The following is a 21,285-nucleotide window of genomic DNA, read 5'->3' as shown; positions in this document are numbered from 1 at the left end:
GAACAGTGTGGCAGAGCAAATAGGGACTTTCAGAAACACTAAGTGAAAGTTTCCAAACCACTATTTTTATGTGCTTTGGTTCCAATTTGCCTTGAAGCCGATTTTCCACTTATTTTGTTACTCCATTTTCCTCAGATAATCATGTCTGAAAACTCAACGATTTACGGTGTTTGGATGAAGCTGTCTCAAACCCTCGGTGATGTCCTCCCTCCATTTTTCCCCTTTTCTCGTGCTAGACTCTCTGTTCTCCCATTTGCTTCTTTGCCATTGGCTTCTGGCTCTTTCCTATTTCTCTGGGGGCTCTGACATTCAGTCACTTCCCTGGAAAACTCCCCGACTGTTGACTGTGAGATCCGTTAAGATGGTTGGTCTTGCCAACACCAGGGCAAGACAAGCCCCCAGGTCAGCCAGCCCCTCACCTCGTCAGTCACTCCCTGCTGTGCGGGGTGGGCGGGCCTCCCTCTCCTAATACTCACCTTCTCTGCCCTGTTCAGCTGGCCCTGGAAGCAAGCCCGCTGCACAGCCAACCTCCAGTGGCCCAGGCTTCTCACTTTGCACACCAGGGCAGACAGGCAGCAGTTGTCTTGCTCCAAGGCGCGCAGCTGCTCCTGCTGAGAAAGGCTTACTTTCAGAAAAGTCTGCCCCCATGAGAAGGGCACAGATCCTAACATCAGAGACAGGCCTTGGGGCACCTGGGTAGCTCAGCCTTTTTTTTTTTTTTTTTTCTGATGTTTATTTATTTTGAAAGAGAGTGAGAGTGCAAGTGGGGGAGGGGCAGAGAGAGGAGAGAGAGAATCCTATGCGGGCGCCACACTGTCAGTGCAGAGCCCTGGGGCGGGATGGAGAGGCTTGATATCACAAACTGTGAGATCATGACCTGACTGGAAATGTGGAAATCAAGAGTCGAAGAGTCGGGTGCTTAACCGACTGAGACACCCAGGTGCCCCAAGGGTCTGACTCTTGGTTTTGGCTCAGGTCATGATCTCACAGTCTGTGAGTTTGAGCCCCATGTCAGGCTCTGTGCTGGCAGTGAAGAGCCTGCCTGGGATTCTCTCTCCCTCTCGCTCTGCCCCTCCCCCACTCACATATTTTTTTTCTCTGTCTCTCTGTCTCTGTCTCTCTGTCTCTCTCTGTCTCTGTCTCTCTCTCTCTCACACGCACACAAAATAAAAACTTTAAAAAGAAAAAAAGAAACGTGCCTTCCAGAAGATAACACAAGTGTGCTGTGAGCCCTGGTGCCCTTTTAAAATGTCTGATGCAATGCTTTCTCAGGGAAACCAGACTGGAATGCATACAGAGTGAGCGGTAGGGTCAGATGCTGAGATGAAATGCTGATATCCTATCGCTAAATGAAATCACGTACTTTGGCTGGGTTTTCTTTCATTCCTTCATCAGGTCTGGCAGAGCCCCATTTTTTCTTTAGGGCCTTCATATTGTCAATCCCTTCTGTTCTTACTTCGTCAATGAGCTCACACACTTTCTGGATCAAATTCATCTGATTCTCATCCAGTTTTTCCTGCAAATTGCAGACTCAAGTTCAGGAAGGACAGTAGAGGAAGAGTCATTTTGCCTTCTAAAAGCTAACTTTCAGAAATGATTTCACATGAAAAAAAAATCATCCACCCAATTATTCTATCAGGTATTATCTGGAAGTCTCCGTATCAGCCCCCTTTACTATTGTCTTCAGTCCACAGGGCTTCATCAGATGGACCCTACACATCTTAGAGCCTAAGTTACCAGATGCCAAGTTAAGTTGAATGGATAGAAGAGTGGAAGGTCACAGGTGGAAAACTGAGTCACTCCTCCTCCCCCAAAGGGTTACTTGAGAATTTGAACCTAGGGGTTTTTGCAATCAGGTTGACTCAGCAGAATCTGACCAGATAAAACACTATATAGATGAGCCACTAATGAGGAACTACATTAAAAATACAGTAGAGGAAGGAATCAGGCTGGCTACTTTCCCATTTCGGTTTTAGCAGAAGTCTCATTATGAAATAGTCTGTTCTGAATGGCTTGTGGATAACAGCTTTTGGTGGAACAGCTTGATCATTGCTAAGTACAACTACAGACCCAGCATCCTCCGGTGAAGGGTAGAGTTGGGTGTCCTCTCCTCTCTGAACCACTTCCCTGGAGAGGAAAGCAGGAAGATAGTGCCCAGCTGGGCAGCCATGGCAGGAAGTCTGGCTCCTGGCCACACAGAGAAAGCTTCCCCACCTACTTAGGAGTCTGGGGTAGAACAGAGAGTCTCTGCTTCAGGTGGCCTGCAGAACTAGGTTAGCCTGGGAGAAGTAGAGAATCCACTTTCTGTCTAGGAATCTGGCATAAGTTAAAAAAAAAATTAAGAAATTTTTCAATAATTTCATTCCTGGAAGATGACTTAGCAATTCCAGACTTCACTGTCTGTTCTCCTGCAATACCAGGCCCAATGCGTTTTGGTTTCGATTCTTTAATATTTGTAAGCACTTGTGTTTTACGGACCCTTCATAAGTGAGGAGGAATCTCTGGTCCTCTCTGGAATGACCAGGCCAAGGCAGAGCTCTGGTGGAAGCTCCTGTCAATGTAACAACTTCAGGGACCCAGAATCCTCCAGGAGAGACAGCGAAGTAAGGACCCACTGGGGGCTGGCTCTGGGAAACATCCAATAGCAAGAGAGGGGGCGGGTTTGTAGTGAAATTCACAATTTTGGGGCAGCTGGACCAGGCTCTGTGATGGCCCATTTTAGGCATGGGGCCTCCATCTTATAGCTCTTCAGACATCATAAGAAAGTGACAGGCTTCTACAGTGCCGTGGGCACACAGGCACCCCATTGCTCCTTTTCTGGATGGACCTTCACTTACAGGTCAGCAGCTGCCCGACACTGGACGTGAGAGAAAGACTGGTGGGCATTTGAAGGCCAGAAGAAAATCACTGACAGCTAATTCAAATTCTGAATCTGTCCAGTAAGCTTTCAGGAGGTGCCAGTTGCTACCTACACCAGGGTCTGTCCTGGCTTAGGGCGCTGCACTCTCCTGCTTGGATGGTCACACTCAGTAGACAAACAGTGATATTAACCATTGGGCGTTTTGGAGAAGACACCCCCACCTGTCCTTCACAGCAATCAGATGGCAACAATGGCCCTTGGCAGCAAGTGAGGAAAACAGCAAATAACTAAATTACCTAAAATTTAGTGTCTATCATGGTAAAATAATGAGAACCCATCGCTGACCCCTCTCTGCAGTGAACACTCAGAGCCAGAGAATTCTTGGGCCCAACAGGCTCTGGTTACCACAAAGCCCATTCTGTCATTGTGACCACTCTGTGTTCAGTGGCTGTGGAGGTCATTAACACTTGGCTCTCACAGGACTGCCCAGACGTCCGACACAGGTCACTTACTTTTATGTCTAAACATGTCACAAACAGAGCCTGAACTAATGCTTCATATTCTTCTTGGACTTCTTTTCTAATCTTCTCTTTGAGATTCAGATTTTCTTCTTCCAAATCTGTGAGTCGAGCTCTCAGAGCAGTGATTTCCATGATCATATTATGACTGAGCTCTGCAACCTAACAGCACAAATATTGTTTAATGGAAAATAACTCAAAAATTCCAAACTGTCACTACAAAATAGTTCTTTGCATATCAGCATCAAATTTGCTCTTCTACCTTGAAGCTGATGAAAGAGGTGAACATCCTGTTGTACAAATATGGGTGGCAGAATTGAAGGTTGGTTTATGGGTCTCAGAACAGTGCCAGACATATAATAGGTATTCAATAAATGGTTGCCCATTATATGAGGGCATATATATAAGTGTTCCCAGAAGAGGCACATTTAAGCACTTTTTAATCGGATAAAATACTTCCGCTCTCTTGGTCTCCATTTGCAAATTGGCCTTTCTTGACACCTCAGCCTCAATACCTCTTGTGTGGGGAAAAAGTCCTCTGCCCCAACCCAAAAACTAGCAAGAAAAATATAAGTCAAAGCAATACAAAAAACAAAAACCACCAAAAAGCTAAGAAAAAGAAAGCCCTTATTGCTTAAAAAGTGAAAACACACTCCTTAGGTGTTTCTGCAGTGGATCTTCATTGATGGGACTTCTACAGGGCACAGGAAAATAATGCTAGGAAGTTTCCTGTCTTCCTACTGCTGAGACTGTGGATCTGTGAGGTGGAGAAGAGAAACTTTTTGGTAATAACTAACCTACCTGACCAGCGTTGTCTTCAGGAGGACCCGACCCTCTTTGTATAAGATCTAATTCCTGAAGAGGAGAAAAGAATGTACAACAAAACTCAACCATTTGTTCTTCCAATCATGGCTCAGTTCAGGACACCATGCTCCAGACACCTCCCATTTGTGTTAATGGAGCTTCATTTTGAGCTCCTCAAGCTCCACCTGGAGTCAGGACTGTGCTTGTGGTCCCATCGGACTTTAGGATGCCCAACATGAGATCTAAACGCAGCATGAACTTCCAGGTGTCCACACTAATGCAGAAGACTTGGCTATGTGGATAAGCCAAACTGGGGGTAAGGCCAAGACTCGCTTGATATTTGAATGCTTCATTTGATTTTTTTTTTTCAGGCTTTTGCACTTTTCTTAGGTGAAAAGTAAAATTACACCAAACCTCTGAAGCAATCCATTTTAAAACGGTGTGCAATTAGGACAGGAGAAGTGACCCTTTGGGTCCCACCAGTGGGACCTCATTTTAAGGAAGTCTCATTAATGAGACCCGTGAAGTGCATCCTGAAGACAGTTTATTCAAGGATCCTGGCTTCTAGGCTAGACCATGGACAGCACAAGGTACTTTGGGGTTGCTTAGGTGGGAAGGTCAGTTATGCATCTTCCCTGGGGGAGGGAAGGGGGTGCGGGGGTGGGGTGGCGACCTGCTCCTTTGTCGCTAACTTTTCATATTCTCCACTAGACGCCTCCAAAGCACACAACCCAGTGTTTCTGAGCCATCACTCTTGCAGCTGATAATACCAGAGCCCAAGAAAATGAGCCAGTGAGAAGAGACATTGGAGAGTACCAATCATTCTCAGTTCTTGCATAAGAACACCTCCCTTAGCCTCTGTTCTATTCTCTTTGGAGTGACTCCCAGGCTTTCCTATCCACACCTTCCCCATCACACTTCCTGTCTCTCTGGGAACGTACTTGTTCTTTCTGGCAGAGCTTCTGCCTAGCATGCTCCAACACATGCTCATAATACATGGAGTAGCTCTCGAAGTTGCTGCGTTCTCTTGCCATCACTTCACAACCCAGGGAAAGGAGGCAGGCCTCAAGGTGCTCTTTCCTGAAAGTGATCTGAAAAGGAAGGGGCATCATTCACAGCAGCTCCAGCAGGACAGCCTCACTGTGCCAGGGCTCATGGCACACGTTGCCTTGGCTCACAGACCCATGTCTAGTTCTCCTCCATAGAAAACATGGGCTCTACCCTTCCAAGTCTCTCTTTCAAGTCTGCTCTTAGTATTTGCAGGGCAGGGACAAGAGTACATATGGAGGCCCACCTGCCACATACCTAAGTATTCTAGATGCTTAAAGGTTGGAAATCAAACTAACAAACTATTAATTCTCCTACTTTGAAAAATAGATCTTCAAAATTGTTTGGAAGGCCAGGCTTGGACTACTCTGTGTTCTATGCTGAAATGTGGTGATGTGGAGTGAACTGGTCACCAACCTAGAGTTTGCAGCATGACACCCTTCTCTTTCTACCTCTGGCTTCACATCATACTGTAGATGGCCCTCACATGCATGTAAATGGACAGTCAGCTGTCTATGCCTCTACACAGCCACCCTGGACTACTCCTTAGGCCAGGGTATGCACACTGGCAGTAAGGTCCACTCTCCCTCTGGGGAGCAGGATCTGGGGACTTTCCAGGGAGAATTCCAGGGTCTCAGGTACCTGAAGTGTGGTCTAGAAGGAGGGCCAGGGATCTGAGTGGGCATGTCCACTTGGCTGTAGGTATTTCTCACCCTGTGAGGAAGAGTGAAAGGAGAAGAACCAGAGGGGCTCTCTGAAGTATGAGCACCTGGCAGGGACCCCTCTAGCTGTGATTGAAGGGTCATACTGCTCATTCTCTTGGCAGTCCCATTTCTTCCCCTTTCTCTAAGAAATTGGGCATCCTTTTGAAGAGATAACCATTAAGGAAAAGAAGAAAAGTCCACTCCTCCAAGGCAAGGTTAGGTTTAATCTGTGGAGAGAAATGGGAACCAATATGTAGAAGATAGGACCAACCTACCTTGACTAGGGCCTGCATGTCTATGAGTGTTTTTGTGTGTCTCTATGTGTCTGTATCAGTGAGTGCATCTGGGGTGCATTTAAGGATATGATTGTGCGTCTGTGTCTGTATGCATTAGTGTATATGTGTATGTGTATCTATGTCTCTCATGTATGTCTCTGTGAATGTCTATATATATTTCTGTGTCTATGTGTGACCCTTTGTGTGTATCATTGAGTGTATCTGGGGGTCTTTGGGGGCCCAATCCAAGACCCAGCCTGCAGGCTTACATGAGCTTTATCTGTGATACTTCAGGGTCACGAGGGCTCCAGGCTTAGTGGCAGTCTGCCACAGAAGCTAAGCTGTCTTTCTGGGGTGGGTCCTGTGGCCCAGTGAGCCCCAGTTCATGGTCCTATCAGTGCAACCTCAGTGTCCCCACTGACTTTCAGAGAAAGAGCAGCCAGACTTTGTCAAGGCAAGTTATTGAGGCAAACTAGCAGAGATGGAAAATAGTGATAAAATGCAGTACTGATGGAGGGAAACAGCCTGCTCACCACTGCTGATGGCAAGGGTGATCAATGTGGCATTCTGGAGGGCAGACTAGCTGTATCTGTGAAAAGATTTTAAAATGTTCATGCCCTTTGGCTCAGTAATTCCTCTTCTAGAACTTTATCTTTAGGGGATGATAAAAGCGATACACAAAAATATATATATACAGATGTCCTTGATCTTTCTAACAGAAGAGAGAAATGGCAACAACCAAAAGTGACTAATAAAGGGAAACAGGTTGAATTTTTTTCATCCATCTGTACAATGAAATATCAAACCGCCACCAAAAATTATGCTGTGGACATATGTTTATTGACAGGGGAACATGTTGATCATGTTGATAACATGTACTCAAGTGAAAAAAAAGTACACTACAATAAAAGGGCATATAGAATAATCTAACTTGGCTTAAAAAATGTTGATGAATGAAAAAAAAACTATAAATGAAGTTTGGAAGGAAATATGCCAAAATACTAATAGTAGTTATCAATGAGGGTAAGCTAATGAGTGTATTTTCCAATATATGATATTTCTATTTTCTAATATAATCATAACATGTTTATATAATGAAGATAATTATATACAAAATGTACAAATAAACAAAATGTATAACCTAATGAAAAGATAGTAAAGCTTTTGTAAAGATCATGATCCACAGCAGCTTGGCAAGGCACACTGAAGAGATGTAGAATGGAAACAGTGGATGAACACCTCTGCTCATGGGGGATTTCATGAGCAGGGCCAGGCAGTCAGAGGAGGACACATAGCCTCCCTCTCTCATTCTGTGGAGCTTCCTCAAGAGGCCCCTTTTAGTGGAGTAGGATTTGGGGCAATCTAACCTGCTCTGGAAAGTGATCAGTAAGACAGTTGGATTTAGCTTCTGACACCAAGGCAAAGGGAATCAAGATTTGATGGCCCTTGACTTCTTTATGGTGAAAGGGTCAAGGCTATGTGGACTTAGTAACGACAAAGGAAATACTTCCCAGACAAAGTATGATGAAAGCCCGAAACATTGAGACATTGCGAAACCACATTAAAGGCCATCAAGGCTGGTGACCCTTTCCAGGTGGCCTGGACCCAGTGCTTGGAATCGGCCACAGTGACTCACCCCTTGCTGTCCTGGACAGCACTGTCTGGATCCGACTGTGCCAGCCAGGCCTCCAACGGCTTTTTAGCAGGGCAAACACTTCTCAAACTAATGTTACTATAGCCACCATAGTAGATATAGGATCCCAAACAAACAGAAATGCAGACTTGAACCACAATGGCCCTCTACCATTCCCTCTTAGCCAGTGTGATATTTTACCTAGTAAGGGTGAGGCACCTCTGGGTGAGTCTCTGTGTTACACCACAGAGGTAGGAATGGCCAGGAGCCCCCTTGGGCATCCCTGTCGGCCAGAGAAATTGTGTTGCTTCCTTCCCTCAGTGGTTCTGTTGGGGCCTCAGGGGATTGAGCTGAAAGATCAACTCAAGGGGATGATGCATAGAGGGTGAGTGTGAAGGCAAGGAGAGGGGATAAGGGCCCAGCCAGAGCATTTGCAGTGGGGACATGGAGTGGGGAGCAAGTCTGAGGTGGGGCAGACAGGAAACTGTTATTGACAGGTGACAGAGAGTTGCAGGGAGACTCCTAAACTCCTAGGAGTCTCTCTCTCCAAGTGAACTTTGATTTTACAGACTTACCCAACCTTCCAGAGGCAGCCTTTGGAGCTGCCTGAACAGCATCTGTTGTGGGACTACAGCCTGTGTGGCTTCTATTGACATAATTTTTCTATGAACCCTACGCAGGCTCAAATTCACCAACTGCAAGATCATGACCTGATCTGAAGTGGGACACTCAACCTACTGAGCCACCCAGGTGCCCCCAGAGCAATTTGTTTCTTAAAAGCTGTTCTGCAGCCTACTCTTGCCTTCCTAGGTCACTAAATGCCAGCTCTGTGCCAAAATGCAGCATGAAGTGGGTTCATCTGCCAACTTCCCCTTCAAGGCAGGCCCCAGGCTTCCATAAAAACTACAGAGTGAAAATCATGTTCTCCAGTGGCCTGATTCCTTCACCAACAGTTAAATCTGAACTATGATGAATGGCACTGGCTGGAAAAGCACCAGATTGCCCCATAGACTGATCTAGAGAGCCAGCCTGGGGTGAAGCATGGCAGGTGCTAGGCCTTGTTATGGCAAAAGTCTGGCTCTGCTGGAAGCAAATTGCCCTTCTGTGGTTAGCTTCTTCTTGAAGCCCCTCATAACTCATCTAGTATCTATCAGGCACATACAAGGTGTTTTGATGATGTTTATAAAACCCACCTCTGCTGACAAGATGCTTCAATGATTTCCCGCTGACTCTGGGATAACATCCAAACTCCTAAGGATTGCCTACAATGTCATTCAGCAACTGGCCCTGCCCACCTTTTCAGTGTCCTCTTCTGAACTCTGCTCTACTCCCTTCTTAGATTGCTCTGCCTTCCTTCTTCAGCCCCTCTTCATCTGGCCAACTCTTATTTGTGCCTTAAGACTTGGCCCAAACAACACCTCCTCCAGGAAGTCTTCCCCATTTCTTCCCTACCTGCTAGCTGGGTTATATCCCCTGTGTATGCCTCTTTCAAAGCATTTAACATGAAGTGCCTTTTCTTGACACTCCTGGGTCACCTGGTTCCATAAGTTCTTTGAGGGCAAGAACTGTACCTTTTGCCTTTAATCTAACAAAGTGCCTAGAAAAAAATAGGAGATCTATAAATACTTGCTAAATGAGTGAATGACTTTTGACATATGAATGGAAATGGTTCTGGAATCCACACAACAGACTATTATAGTTCTGATTTGCCATAAGGGTCAGTCTCTAACTTCAGGTCGGCGTGGTTAGTATGACATTTGAGCAAGATGTTAGAACTGATGGTGAAAGGCTGTTTTTCTAGAATTTGGGGAAGGAAGCAAAGATCACTAGAGGCCAATATGGACTCAAGAAAAATCAGGTCAGATTAACCTTTCCTCAGAAAATATATAGCACTTGAAGTGTATCTGGATTTCAGCAGGACATCTAAAAGGTTTCTCCACTGGACCTTGTGGACCAGTGGAGAACACAGGCTGGGTGACAGTACAACTGGATGGGCTTCTGACCACTGAAAGACTGTGCCCAAAGAGTGTGGTCAGCCTGAAGGGGACCATAGGGGGTAGCACAAGGATTGGGACCTGTCCTGGCATACACGGTTAGTAATGACTTGAATGAGAATACTGAGGGCAGGCTGACAAGAACCTGGGAGAGGGAGACAGTGCTGAATGATAAAAATCCAGATTTTTAAGGATTTTAAGAAGTTCACCGTGGACCAAGTTGAACAAGACCGAGGCTAATAATATGGCAGCAGCAGGATGCCTGAAGGCAATGTGGGCTTCAGGTGACTGTCAGCCTAATAAGTCAACAGTGACGTGGCTCCCAATACCAGGCACACTCATGGGCATTAATCAAAGGACACACAGGACAAGTGCACTCTTTGCCGGTCAGACAATCTTGAACTTAGAGGGGACTGACCAGGATGGTAGAGTTGCTCATATAAAGTGATCAAAGGCAAGGAAGGCAGTTTAGTCTGAAGAAGAGAAGGCTGGGCTCAGGTCCTCAGTGTATGCATATGCGGTCTGTACTTGGTACAGAAGCACCCAGGTTAGGGAGGAGCGCGGCGCCTGCTCTCTTTCCTAGTCCATGTGCCCTGGCTTGGACTGCACCCGTCTGGAGGATGGGGGTGACTATTTGTAATCCACCACGCAGAGGTGCACCTGTCTGGGTTTGTGCTACTAGAGCAGGTCCCTCATTGTAATTGTACGGAGGCTTCACACATGCCAGCAGTGGCAGTAATTGAGCTTCTCTGACTGACCTGCCCTTAGATATCCAAAGGCTTGTTGTGAGGGGTCAGAACCATGATCTGTGGTGTTTCAGGGACAGAACTAGGATCCACGATGGAGGTGGTGGAAGGCCAAATCCAGCTCATTAAAAGCTGCTTGAAATATGAGCTGCCAGGAATGGCTGGGGATAGGGGGTGGGCTTGGAAGAGAGTGAGTTCCTTGTCTTTGCAGATCATTCAGAAAAGGGTGGAAGTCCACCAGGCATAGAATTTGGAGGGGTATAACGTCCTGGAGTCTCATTATTCCAAGACACTGGCAGGCAGGTACCAACCTGATCAGTGTGCCTTGAGTTTCAGTCATACCTGATCTGGGTTTGTCCTAATACTCCATTTCTTTCCTAGATGACCCCATCTTCAGTGTTGGAGTAAAGTGTATACATAGGAGGGGAGCAGATCTTGAGCTACAACCTTTTTGTTTGTTTTTATTGTAGTAAAATATATGTAACGTAAAATTTGCCATTTAAACCATTTCTTTTTGTAAGTAGGCTCCACACCCAGCATGGAGCCCAATGTGGGGCTTGAACTCACAACTCTGATATCATGGCCTGAGCTGAAATCAAGAGTCAAACGCTTAACCAACTGAGCCACCCAGGTGCCCCCATTTAAACTATTTTTCAGTGTAAAGTCCAGTGGCATTCACACTGTTGTACAATCGATCTCTAGAACTGTCTTCAGCTTGCAAAACTGAAATTCTTATACCCACTGAACACCAACTCCCCATTCGCCCTCCCCCCAGCTCCTAACAACCACCATTCTACTTTCTGTCTCCATGAATTTGACTACTGTGGGTGCCTCATATAAGTGGAATCGTGCAGAATTTATGCTTTTGTGACTGGCTTTTTTCACTGAGCATAAGGTCTTCAAGGTGCATCCATGATGAAGCATGTGTCAGGGTTGACTTCCTTTTTTTAAAGGAGAGGCACAACAGTCTGTGCTTCAAACACGTTTCTGAGCATGCCCTGCCCTAATCACCTCTGTATCTCTGGTTGAGAATCTCTGAGCTGCAGAGACCAAAAGGGACCACTTCACCCATTCATCAGAATACACAGTACTACACTTGGGTATCATTGAAAGCTTAAATGAAATACATGTAAATCATCAAGCTCTGAGGAAAAATGTATCCCCAACCAAGCTAGTGAATTCTCTGTCTCGTTATTAAAAACTGAAGTGTTGTTAATAAAATTACGGGGAATATTTGAAGAACTTAGAAAAATATAAATTTGAGGGAAATGTTGTTTTAAAAAATTAGGTATGTTTTGCTAAATCAGGTTTTTAAAGAAATGGTTGAATTTCAAAGGCAACTGGATTTGTTTCTACCTAATGTACTTATGTTTAATTTGTTAATGATCCTAAAAGCTCTGCTATGGCCAAATATCCACATACACTCTCTTATCTTGCCTTTTCAGCACTATTTAGGAATAGTCAAGAGTAAACAGTTGATAACTTTAAGGACTGTGTGTATGTATATTGTATGTATTAAGTACATATTATTGTTAAATATATATTATATAGACTTGTTATGGATTCAAATAGATATATACCAAAAATTGTTGAAGCTGGTTTGCTTTGTGGAGAGGAAACGGGATGGTGGAATAAGGAGGGTTGGAAATGTTACCTTTCTGTTGGTTGGTTTTTTTTTTTTTTTGTACTGTACATTTTAAAAATGTTTTCTAGTTAGTGGAATTATTGGCTATTTTAGTTTCTCTCTTTTAAGTTTTGAATATTAAAAAATCAATGCAGGAAATGTTGCTAAAACAACTCATTCATCAACAAACTCCAAGGTTACTTTAAAAAGTTGGCTGAATCTGAAATTAGTCAACATGCAAATTCAAATTTCTCTCTCCTAATTTATTAGAAATCAGTCTTTGCCAAAAATTAAAATTATAACAAGTGATTGCTACTTTAAGCCTGAGTGTTCATATATTCATTCTAAGGGAATAAGGGAAGCATTGGGAAATGGGTTAAGGGGAAAGTCTTCTTTGCTTGGGTTAATGTTACAAAAAAAATACACTCCAAAATGACTAACTTTCAATACATACCTCTAGTCCACCATCCTGGCAATTTTCCATTAATCTCTGTACAAATTTTTCAACTATTTGTGGTCTGATAACTGAAAAGTTTTCTTTCATGACATGGTGCTTCCAAAGGTCTAGGGGGAGAAACATAATGATGCTAGTATCATGAAACACTGAACAATGATTAATGGCATTACACTGGACACAAGAAGCTGTTATTTCCAAATCCACAAAACTTAACGGGTGAGGAAGGGGGAAGGGAGGAAGTGGATGAGGACACAGGATCCTCCAGAACATAGGAATAAGGAAGATCTACAACAAGAGTCCTAATGAAAAGATTTGCAAGAGTATCTCTGAAACCCCATGAACAATATTCTGTTATCCTAACTAAAGATCCCGAATCAAATGTTATTATTGATCCTACATGATACCTATTTTCACTAAGTCATTAAGTATCTGAACAATTATTTTGGCCTAATATAGGCCAAATATAGTTAACATAAATAAATGAAGAGCTATTATAGTTACAGTTACAGACTAGAAATGTTGAGGGCTGACAGGCTATGAACTTTAGCTCCCGGATTGAAGCAGCAATAGGCTGACACATACAAGATGAGGCATATATGCAATTATTCAGAGAAGCATTGTTTAGGACGGCAGAAGCTTGGACGCAACATATAAACTATGGTATATCCTTCCAATGGAATAGTATGCATCTCTGAAAAGAAACCTCCCCATGTAATAATAGGAAAAGAACCATAGATTTTTTTTCCCAATTTTTTTAATGTTTATTTTTATTTTTGAGAGAGAGAGAGACAGAGCATGAGCAGGGGAGGGGCAGAGAGAGAGATAGAGGGAGACACAGAATCTGAAGCAGGCTCTAGGCTCTGAGCTGTCAGCAAAGAGCATGATGCGGGGCTTGAGCCCATGAACCGTGAGATCATGACCTGAGCCGAAGTTGGACACTTAACCAATTGAGCCACCCAGGTGCCCTAAGAACTATTGATTTCTATGTGAAAAATGAAAGGTGAAGAAAAGTGAATATAACATGTCATGTTTTATAAGAAAGACATGATAAATATTAAATGAGGGGATATCCCCTCAAGCCTACTCAAGATTATTGCTCCAGAATGCCAGTGTTCTCCAATATCACTTCTCCCCTCTTTCTTGGATCATTCACAATAGTTCATGTTATCTCTCCCACCTCATAAAATCCTGCTTTTGACCCCACTTCCCCTGTCAGCTATTGCTTCATTTTTTTTCGCTCTCTTTTTAGCAAAACTCTCAGGAAGAAAGGCCTATCCTGGCTGGCTGTGACTTCTCTCCAAATCCTTCGTAAGCCCACTCACCCAGCTTTCCCCTCCATCACTCCCCTGAACCTGATTTTGTTATAAACACCCATGACCTCAACATGACTAAAAACATTGCTTTTACCTGACTACCAGAAGCATTTCACACAATTTGTCACATTCCTCCTGCTTGAGAAACTTTCATCACTAGATGTTGGGACACCACTGTCCTAGTTTTCCTCTACCTCAGTGTCTGCTCCTTCTAAGTCCCTTTTGCTGGTTCTCCTTGTCCTCTCCCCCAGCTCTCTTTTTGTTTGTTTTGTTTTAAGTTTATTTATTTTGAGACAGAGAGAGAGAGAGAGAGAGAGAGAGAGCAGGGGAGGGGCATAGAGAGAGGGAGAGAGAGAGAGTTCCAAGCAGACTCCATGCTGTCAGTGCAGAGCCTGACAGGGCTCAAATTCATGAACCGTGAGATTATGACCTGAGCCGAAATCAAGAGTCAGACACTTAATGGACTGAGCCACCCAGGCTCCCCTCCCCACCCCGGAACTTAACATAAGAGTGTCCTAGGACTCAGCCCTTGGTTCACCTCCTTTTTTTCTATCTACGCTCACTTCCTTGGCTATCTTATGTAGTCTCATAGCTAAATACCATACATATGTGGACAACCTTCAAATTGAGATCTAATACTCACTTGGCATCTCTTCTTGGATGTCTAAAAGGGTTTTCTTTTCGTTTTTTAAAATTAATTAATTATATTTTGAGATTGAGAGAGAGGCAGAGGGAGAGTGAGAGAGAGAATCCTAAGCAGTCTTGATCTCACGACTGTGAGATCATGACCTGAGCCAAAATTGAGTTGGATGCTTAACTAACTGAGCCATCCAGGCACCCCTAAAAGGTATTTCAAACATCACTTGTGCATAATTAAATTCTTTATTTCTTTTTAACTTTTTTAAAAAAATGTTTATTTATTCTTGAGAGAGAGACAGAGTGTGAGCGGGAGAAGGGCAGAGAGAGAGGGAGACACAGAATCCAAAGAAGGCTCCAGGCTCCGAGCTGTCAGCACAGAGCCTGACACAGGGCTTGACCTCACAAAATGCGAGATCATGACCCGAGCCGAAGTTGGTCGCTTAACCTACTGAGCCACCCAGGCGCCCTAATCTTTGAACTTCTCTCCCTAATTTGCCATCTCAGCTAATGGCAATTCTATTTTCCCAATTGCACAGGTCAAAAATCTTGGGAGTTTTATCATGGACTCTTCTCTTTCCCCCACACCCAACACACAATCCATTAGTAGTTACTTCAAAAACATGCCCTGAATCTGACCACTTAATACTTTCACTGCTCCCAACCTTGTTTGAGCCACCATCTCCCCTTGCTGGGATTATTGTAGTGGCCTCCAAAGCAGCCTCTCCCCTTCTTCCATCCTTTTTCCTTTACAGTCCATTCTCAACACAGCAGCCAGAGACACGCCATTAACATATGCCAGATCAAAATCTGGGACAGGCACTGCCTCACACTCTGAGCAAACACTAAGAATAGGCCCTGCATGATACACTCTCTCTCTTTTCACCCTTCCTCTCTGACTTCACCTCCTCCTTGTTTCCCACTCTCTCTCCACTCCGGCTATGGGTATTTCTGCTTCATAAACATGGTAGGCACACTCTGCTCGAGTCCCTTGGATGGACTGTTCTTCTGTCTGGGATGCTCTTCCCACAGATACCCACATACCTCCTTCAAACTTTGCTCAATATGTCACTTTCTCCCTGAAGTCTATCCTGACCGTCCTATTTAAAATTGCAATGCGCTCCCTTCAAACCTCCATACGCCATCCTCCTTACTCCATTATTTTCTTACTTCTTGTGTTACTTATTATCTGTGTATCCCCTTCTAGATGATAAACTCCACAAGAGTAAGGAGTTTTACTCCATGACAGTAAGGTTGTACCCCAAAATGGTGCCTAAAATATAGTAGTGTGTAACATACTAGGTGCTCAATAAATAGATAATTGAATGAAAGAATGAATTAGTGTAGGCATAAAGAAGCACCCTTAGGATATATTAAAAACTAATAAAAATGGCTACTTGGGGTGGCAAAAAGGGATCAGTGGTAGCAACTTGATCTCTAAATATGTATATTGTTGTATCATTTTGAGTTTTAACCAGGTGAATGTTTTAGCTGTTAAAAAAAATCAAACTTAAAAACAACAGGACGGTGCTGGAGCAGTGGAAATATGTCAACACTCCTTAACTTCCATATGGAAGAGCAAAAGCACATGTGTATGTTTAATTACGGTGGGTAGGGCCTACTTCCTTGTGCATGGCCCCAGGGGAGTCTTGAAACAAAGAGAAACCTATGGAGTCAGAGATAGAAGCCAAGCCCTGCCCCACTCCCTTTTCTGCTGTGGGGGTTCTGGCCATCAGCAAGAGTACACACAGGGCCACTCCCTGTCGCCAGCTGTTTCTAATTTCAGATGTGATTTCATACTCATACTTTCATTTTTCTGACAGGAGACTCGGTACACACAAGAGGAAACATCCAGCACAGTCCTCTCAGAAATGTGGATATGACAATGCAGGAGTACCTGGTATTTGCAATTACGTTGTTTACTGGGTGGTCCTGAGTTTGAAAATGGGGTTCCACGATTCTTTTACAATTGGCTACTTTCCATCACAAACATATAAATCTGACTTTGTTTTTCCTTTAGGACAATAAAGGTGATTAGACATAACACCATTGTCCTGGTACAGCTGAAGTGGAAAATCTAAAAAAAAGTTAATGTGCCTAGAAGTTCACACTTCTTAAGATGTTTAAGACTTTTGTACATCTAAGCTTTGACAAAATGGAGTTCATGTATGCTTCAGAAATTTTTCAGACACAGAATTGGATACTTTTTCCAGGGTACTTGAGTGGTAGGTCTCTGGGTTATGGAAAAGCTTGGCAAGGGACCACATCTGCCCCATATTTCTGGTTTGGGGACTGTCAGCTGGCAAATGCCCACAGAGCTGGTTTGGGTTTAGCTCTGGGGCTCAGCTGAAGGGGAAGTATTTTACCAGAGTGCTGGAAATCTTCCCACCGTGCTTCTTCCTCATGAGTTCAAGTTCAGACATACAAGTACATCTGTAGGCAGGCGTCAGGGGAAGCCAGGGAGAATAGAATTCATCCAAGAGAAGTAATTTCTGGCCAAGCAGAGTTGGTGGTCTCTAAATGTGTCTCATTTTCATTGTGTGTTGTGTTTGTGGCTTCTCTGAGATGAAGCAGTTTTTGACAGTAGCATGGAGGTGGGAAAGAGACAGCACACTGGGGGTCAAATTAGGGTTTTGTTCTTTCCTCTCATTCTGTGCCCAGGTCCTTTGGCTGGAGGAAACTTTGACTTCCTCCTCGCCAAACCACTTCCCCTCTCTCCCTCTATGAATGCTCCCCCCACCCCTATGCAGCCTCCTCCCTCTAGGAAGCGTATCTTGGTTTGGTAGCATTTCACTTCTCTAACACAACCACCGGCCTCTGTGCCTGAGTGGCTCCTGGGTCCTGAGCCAAGCAGAACTGAAACTTGAAGGCACACAACTGCCAACCAAGGTTGTTCTCCTGACCACCAGGGTTCCCCCAGAAGGTGGGTAGGTTGAAACCTTATTGCTTTAAGCAATGTATTTTGTACTCCTGTGTTTCTCAAACTGCTCCCCAGAACGGTTGAGTTGATGATAGATATTCCCAAGGGGAGAAAAGGGTTCTGTGGTCAAATAAAGGTAAAGAACATTTCATACTCTCTCTCCTGGAGATTTACAGTGCACAGTAGGAGAGTAAAGGCTCTGAGGTCTAGAGCAAAGAAATCTTTTTAGCATTATTTACCACAAGTTTCCCAAACTTCTTTGACAACAAATAAAACCTTTCCCCCACAACCCCTGCAAAACGCAGCAGAAATCCTCTTATCCAATCAAGACTAAGAGTTGGTTGATCAAAAGAAGTCTGATAAACCAGAGAATGCTTAAAAAATGACATGTAGTACCTTAAACATTCTATTTAACTTAAAAAACATAAATATACAAACATTTGCCAATTTTCTAATATAGAACTTAGGTCTTTCCTTTGTATGTGCCCACACATTGGAGTTCAGTACTATCTTTCTTCTATAAACCATAACACATAGTACATGGTCTACAATTCCTAGTGTGTATTTTGTTGTTTTTGTTTGTTTGTTTACTTGTTTCTTTTTTTTATGAAGAAAAAATAAAAAGACCATGAAAAATCCAAATGTGTCATTTTTTAAGGGCAGTTTTAAGTCCATAGAAAAATTGAGCAGATGGGTACAGAGAGTTCCCATATATTCCCTGCCCCCTTCACCTCCAACACACAGCCTCCCCAACTATCAACATCCCACACCAGTGTGGTATGTCTGTCATAACTGATGAGCATACACTAACATGTTATTATCACCCAAAGTCCATAGTTTACATTACAGTTCACAATCTTGGTGAAACTATGGGTTTGACAAATGTATAATTGGCGTCTCTCCACTATTATATTATCATAAAGAATAGTTTCACTGCCCTAAAATCCCCGTGTTCTGCCTGTTCATCTTTCTCTCCCCTCTAACCCTTTGGCAACCACTGATCTTTTTGCTATCTCCATGGTTCTGCCTTTTCTCGAATGTCATATGGTTGGAATCATGCAATGTGTAGCCTTTTCAGGTGGGCTTCTTTCACTTAGTAATGTGCATTTTTATCCTTGTCTTTTCATGATTTGATAGCTCATTTCTTTTTAGCATTAAATAATATTCCATTGACTGGATGTACCACAGTTTATCCATTTCAACTTTTTTTTTTAAGTGTATTTATTTATTTAGAGAGAGAGAGAGAGACAGAGAGACAGAGCGAGATAGAGAGAGAACAAGAAGGGGAGGGGCAGAGAGGAGAGATAGAATCCCAAATAGGCTCCATGCCATCAGTGCACAGCCTGATGCAGGGCTCGATAATGACCTGAACCAAGATTGGGAGTTGGACGCTTAACCAACTGCACCACCCAGGCACCCCTCAACTTGATTTTTATTGAGAAGATCTCTTTTTGTACTCCCATTTCATTGGTTTACATAATACTTAATTAAATTACCCACACACAATGACAAATAAAAGTGGCATAAACCGGTTTGAAGCAAACAATGATCAGTGAAGCTAGGTAAACACAGGCAATCCAAAGACTGTGATTAACGACTATTTTGCCGGCTTGTGTTACGAAGGGAATGGGAAGTTTCAGGCAGCCTGGGAGTCTGTTAGTGCAAAGTGCATGAGAGAACTCCTGCCCTAGAATGTTGGGGAACTTGTGTTCTAGGGCACACTGCTGGGAATGCTGGCCTCGGCCACCCTCTTTTAAGTGTTTGGATTGTGCTTCCCTTAAGCAAAACATTTTTGTCTACTCACTGTTAACATATGTATATTTGTGTATTTCTAACTACCTACAACACTATCACTGGCTAATACTGTATAGTATGATGTACTCAGGGCCAGGCTCATTAACAATGAGAATGGAGCTCAGTCTACATTCCTAGAGTTTTCTTGACCTTTTGAAATTTTTTGTCTGACTTCTTATCAGATGTGGTTAACTTATCTTTTTTAACCTCATACTGTGGCTGAAGATAAGCATGTACCAGGATTAGAAATGTCTTTACTATTACTTTTTTCTTTTTTAAAAAGTTTTTTTTAATGTTTATTTTATTTTTGAGAGAGAGAGAGAGACAGAGTGTGAGTGGGGGAGGGGCAGAGAGAGAGGGAGACACAGAATCCGAAGCAGGCTCCAGGCTCTGAGCTGTCAGCACAGAGCCTGACGCAGGGCTCAAACTCACAAACCATGAGATCGTGACCTGAGCTGAAGTTGGATGCTTCACTGAGCTACCCAGGCACCCCTATCTTTACTATTTCTTAGTGCTTGCTTGTGGATTGCCTCCAAGTGGTCACTTCAGGACACCTCAGTGTGTAGTGTGACATGTGACTTCTTACATATGAATTTAATCTACTTAGAAGTTTTAATATTTTCTTCCCACACTCCTGGGATATACGCACTCCACTTTGGAGACTGCTGACCTTATAAATGTTCAAAGAAATTGAGAAAATCAATTAAAAATGACTTGAATGCTAAAATGCTAAATATGGAGAATAGCAGAGCCTTTTTGAATCAGTGGAACCCATCTCCATGCTAAGCCAAGCCCTGAAGCTGAATAAGATTGTCTGGAGCTGCTTTTTAAAGCTCCCAGGGGAGCACTAGTTCAGCTATCACAAACCAACACTGGACCAGGTGTGGCTGCTGCATTTTCGGATGCTCACTGACAAACTGGAAACACATTCAGAAGCTCTAGAAGAAGACTAAGCTCCAAGACAAGGTGGGAAAGAGGGAAACGATTGAGAAGTATTAGAGGGCTAATTTCTGGCAGGCACAAACATAGACACCAGAGTTGTCCAACAGGGAAAGAGGAGACCCTGAGGGAAGGACAAGAGCCTGGCATGTCCCCTGGGTCTCAATAGTCTCCATTCCTAACTCCCTCTGTAGAAATCCCTAACCTCAAGGTAACCTTGACCTCAAAGGCGGCCTGTGTCCGAAGCCCCATCCACTATGGCTGCTTTTTGCCGCTGAGATGAGCAAAAAGCATCTCTTGGTGGAGATTCCAAGGTTTTATTGCCTTCTTCGAAGTTTCCTAGCCCACAGAGGTCTCAGGAAGACTACACTGTAGAACACCGGGCATACGGTGGGGACTCCATCACTTGCACTGAGGGAACTCACTACAGGAGGACACTCACATTGAGTCAACAATAAGAAAATACCCTCACTATTGGCATTTACATGTACATGAGTACAGAATCTGAACAAGAGTTTACAATTGGCCCGTACACTCTAGCCAAAGTAAGTTTTGATAATATCTTTTTTTTTTTATTAACGTTTATTTATTTTTGAGACAGAGAGAGACAGAGCATGAATGGGGGAGGGTCAGAGAGAGAGGGAGACACAGAATCTGAAACAGGCTCCAGGCTCTGAGCGGTCAGCAAGAGCCCGACGCGGGGCTCGAACTCACAGACCGCGAGATCATGACCTGAGCTGAAGTCGGACACTTAACCGACTGAGCCACCCAGGCGCCCCTAAATTTTGATAATATCAATGTTAGCACCATTAAAAATAACTCTACCCCAGAGCCAAAGCATAAGAGACTCTTAAAAACTGAGAACAAACTGAGGGTTGATGGGGGGTGGGAGGGAGGGGAGGGTAGGTGATGGGCATTGAAGACAGCATCTTTTGGGATGACCACTGGGTGTTGTATGGAAACTAATTTGACAATAAATTTCATATAATAAAAAATAATAATAATAAATAAATAAATAAAT

At 43.7% G+C, this 21,285-nt stretch overlaps 1 protein-coding gene across 6 annotated transcripts in view; it reads right to left on the bottom strand.

Annotated features, from left to right (window-relative positions):
* Positions 1-21,285, bottom strand: part of LOC131514658 (uncharacterized) — a 180,199-nt gene that overhangs the window by 14,131 nt on the left and 144,783 nt on the right. For 4 of the 6 annotated variants that reach the window (XM_058734897.1, XM_058734895.1, XM_058734900.1 and 1 more), the window contains 6 exons: positions 12,660-12,769; positions 5,124-5,273; positions 4,180-4,233; positions 3,373-3,540; positions 1,364-1,516; positions 477-611 (listed from right to left, as the gene is read on the bottom strand). In XM_058734897.1, coding sequence (XP_058590880.1) covers positions 477-611; positions 1,364-1,516; positions 3,373-3,540; positions 4,180-4,233; positions 5,124-5,273; positions 12,660-12,769 — 770 coding nt within the window. The remainder of the gene's footprint in view (positions 1-476; positions 612-1,363; positions 1,517-3,372; positions 3,541-4,179; positions 4,234-5,123; positions 5,274-12,659; positions 12,770-21,285) is intronic. The other 2 variants (XM_058734898.1, XM_058734901.1) reach the window with 1 other exon arrangement.

This window comes from Neofelis nebulosa, chromosome 6, assembly GCF_028018385.1.
Source record: "Neofelis nebulosa isolate mNeoNeb1 chromosome 6, mNeoNeb1.pri, whole genome shotgun sequence".
Taxonomy (NCBI): domain Eukaryota; kingdom Metazoa; phylum Chordata; class Mammalia; order Carnivora; family Felidae; genus Neofelis; species Neofelis nebulosa.
Note: the sequence above shows the minus strand (reverse complement) of the source record. Positions and strands in the feature narration are given on the sequence as shown.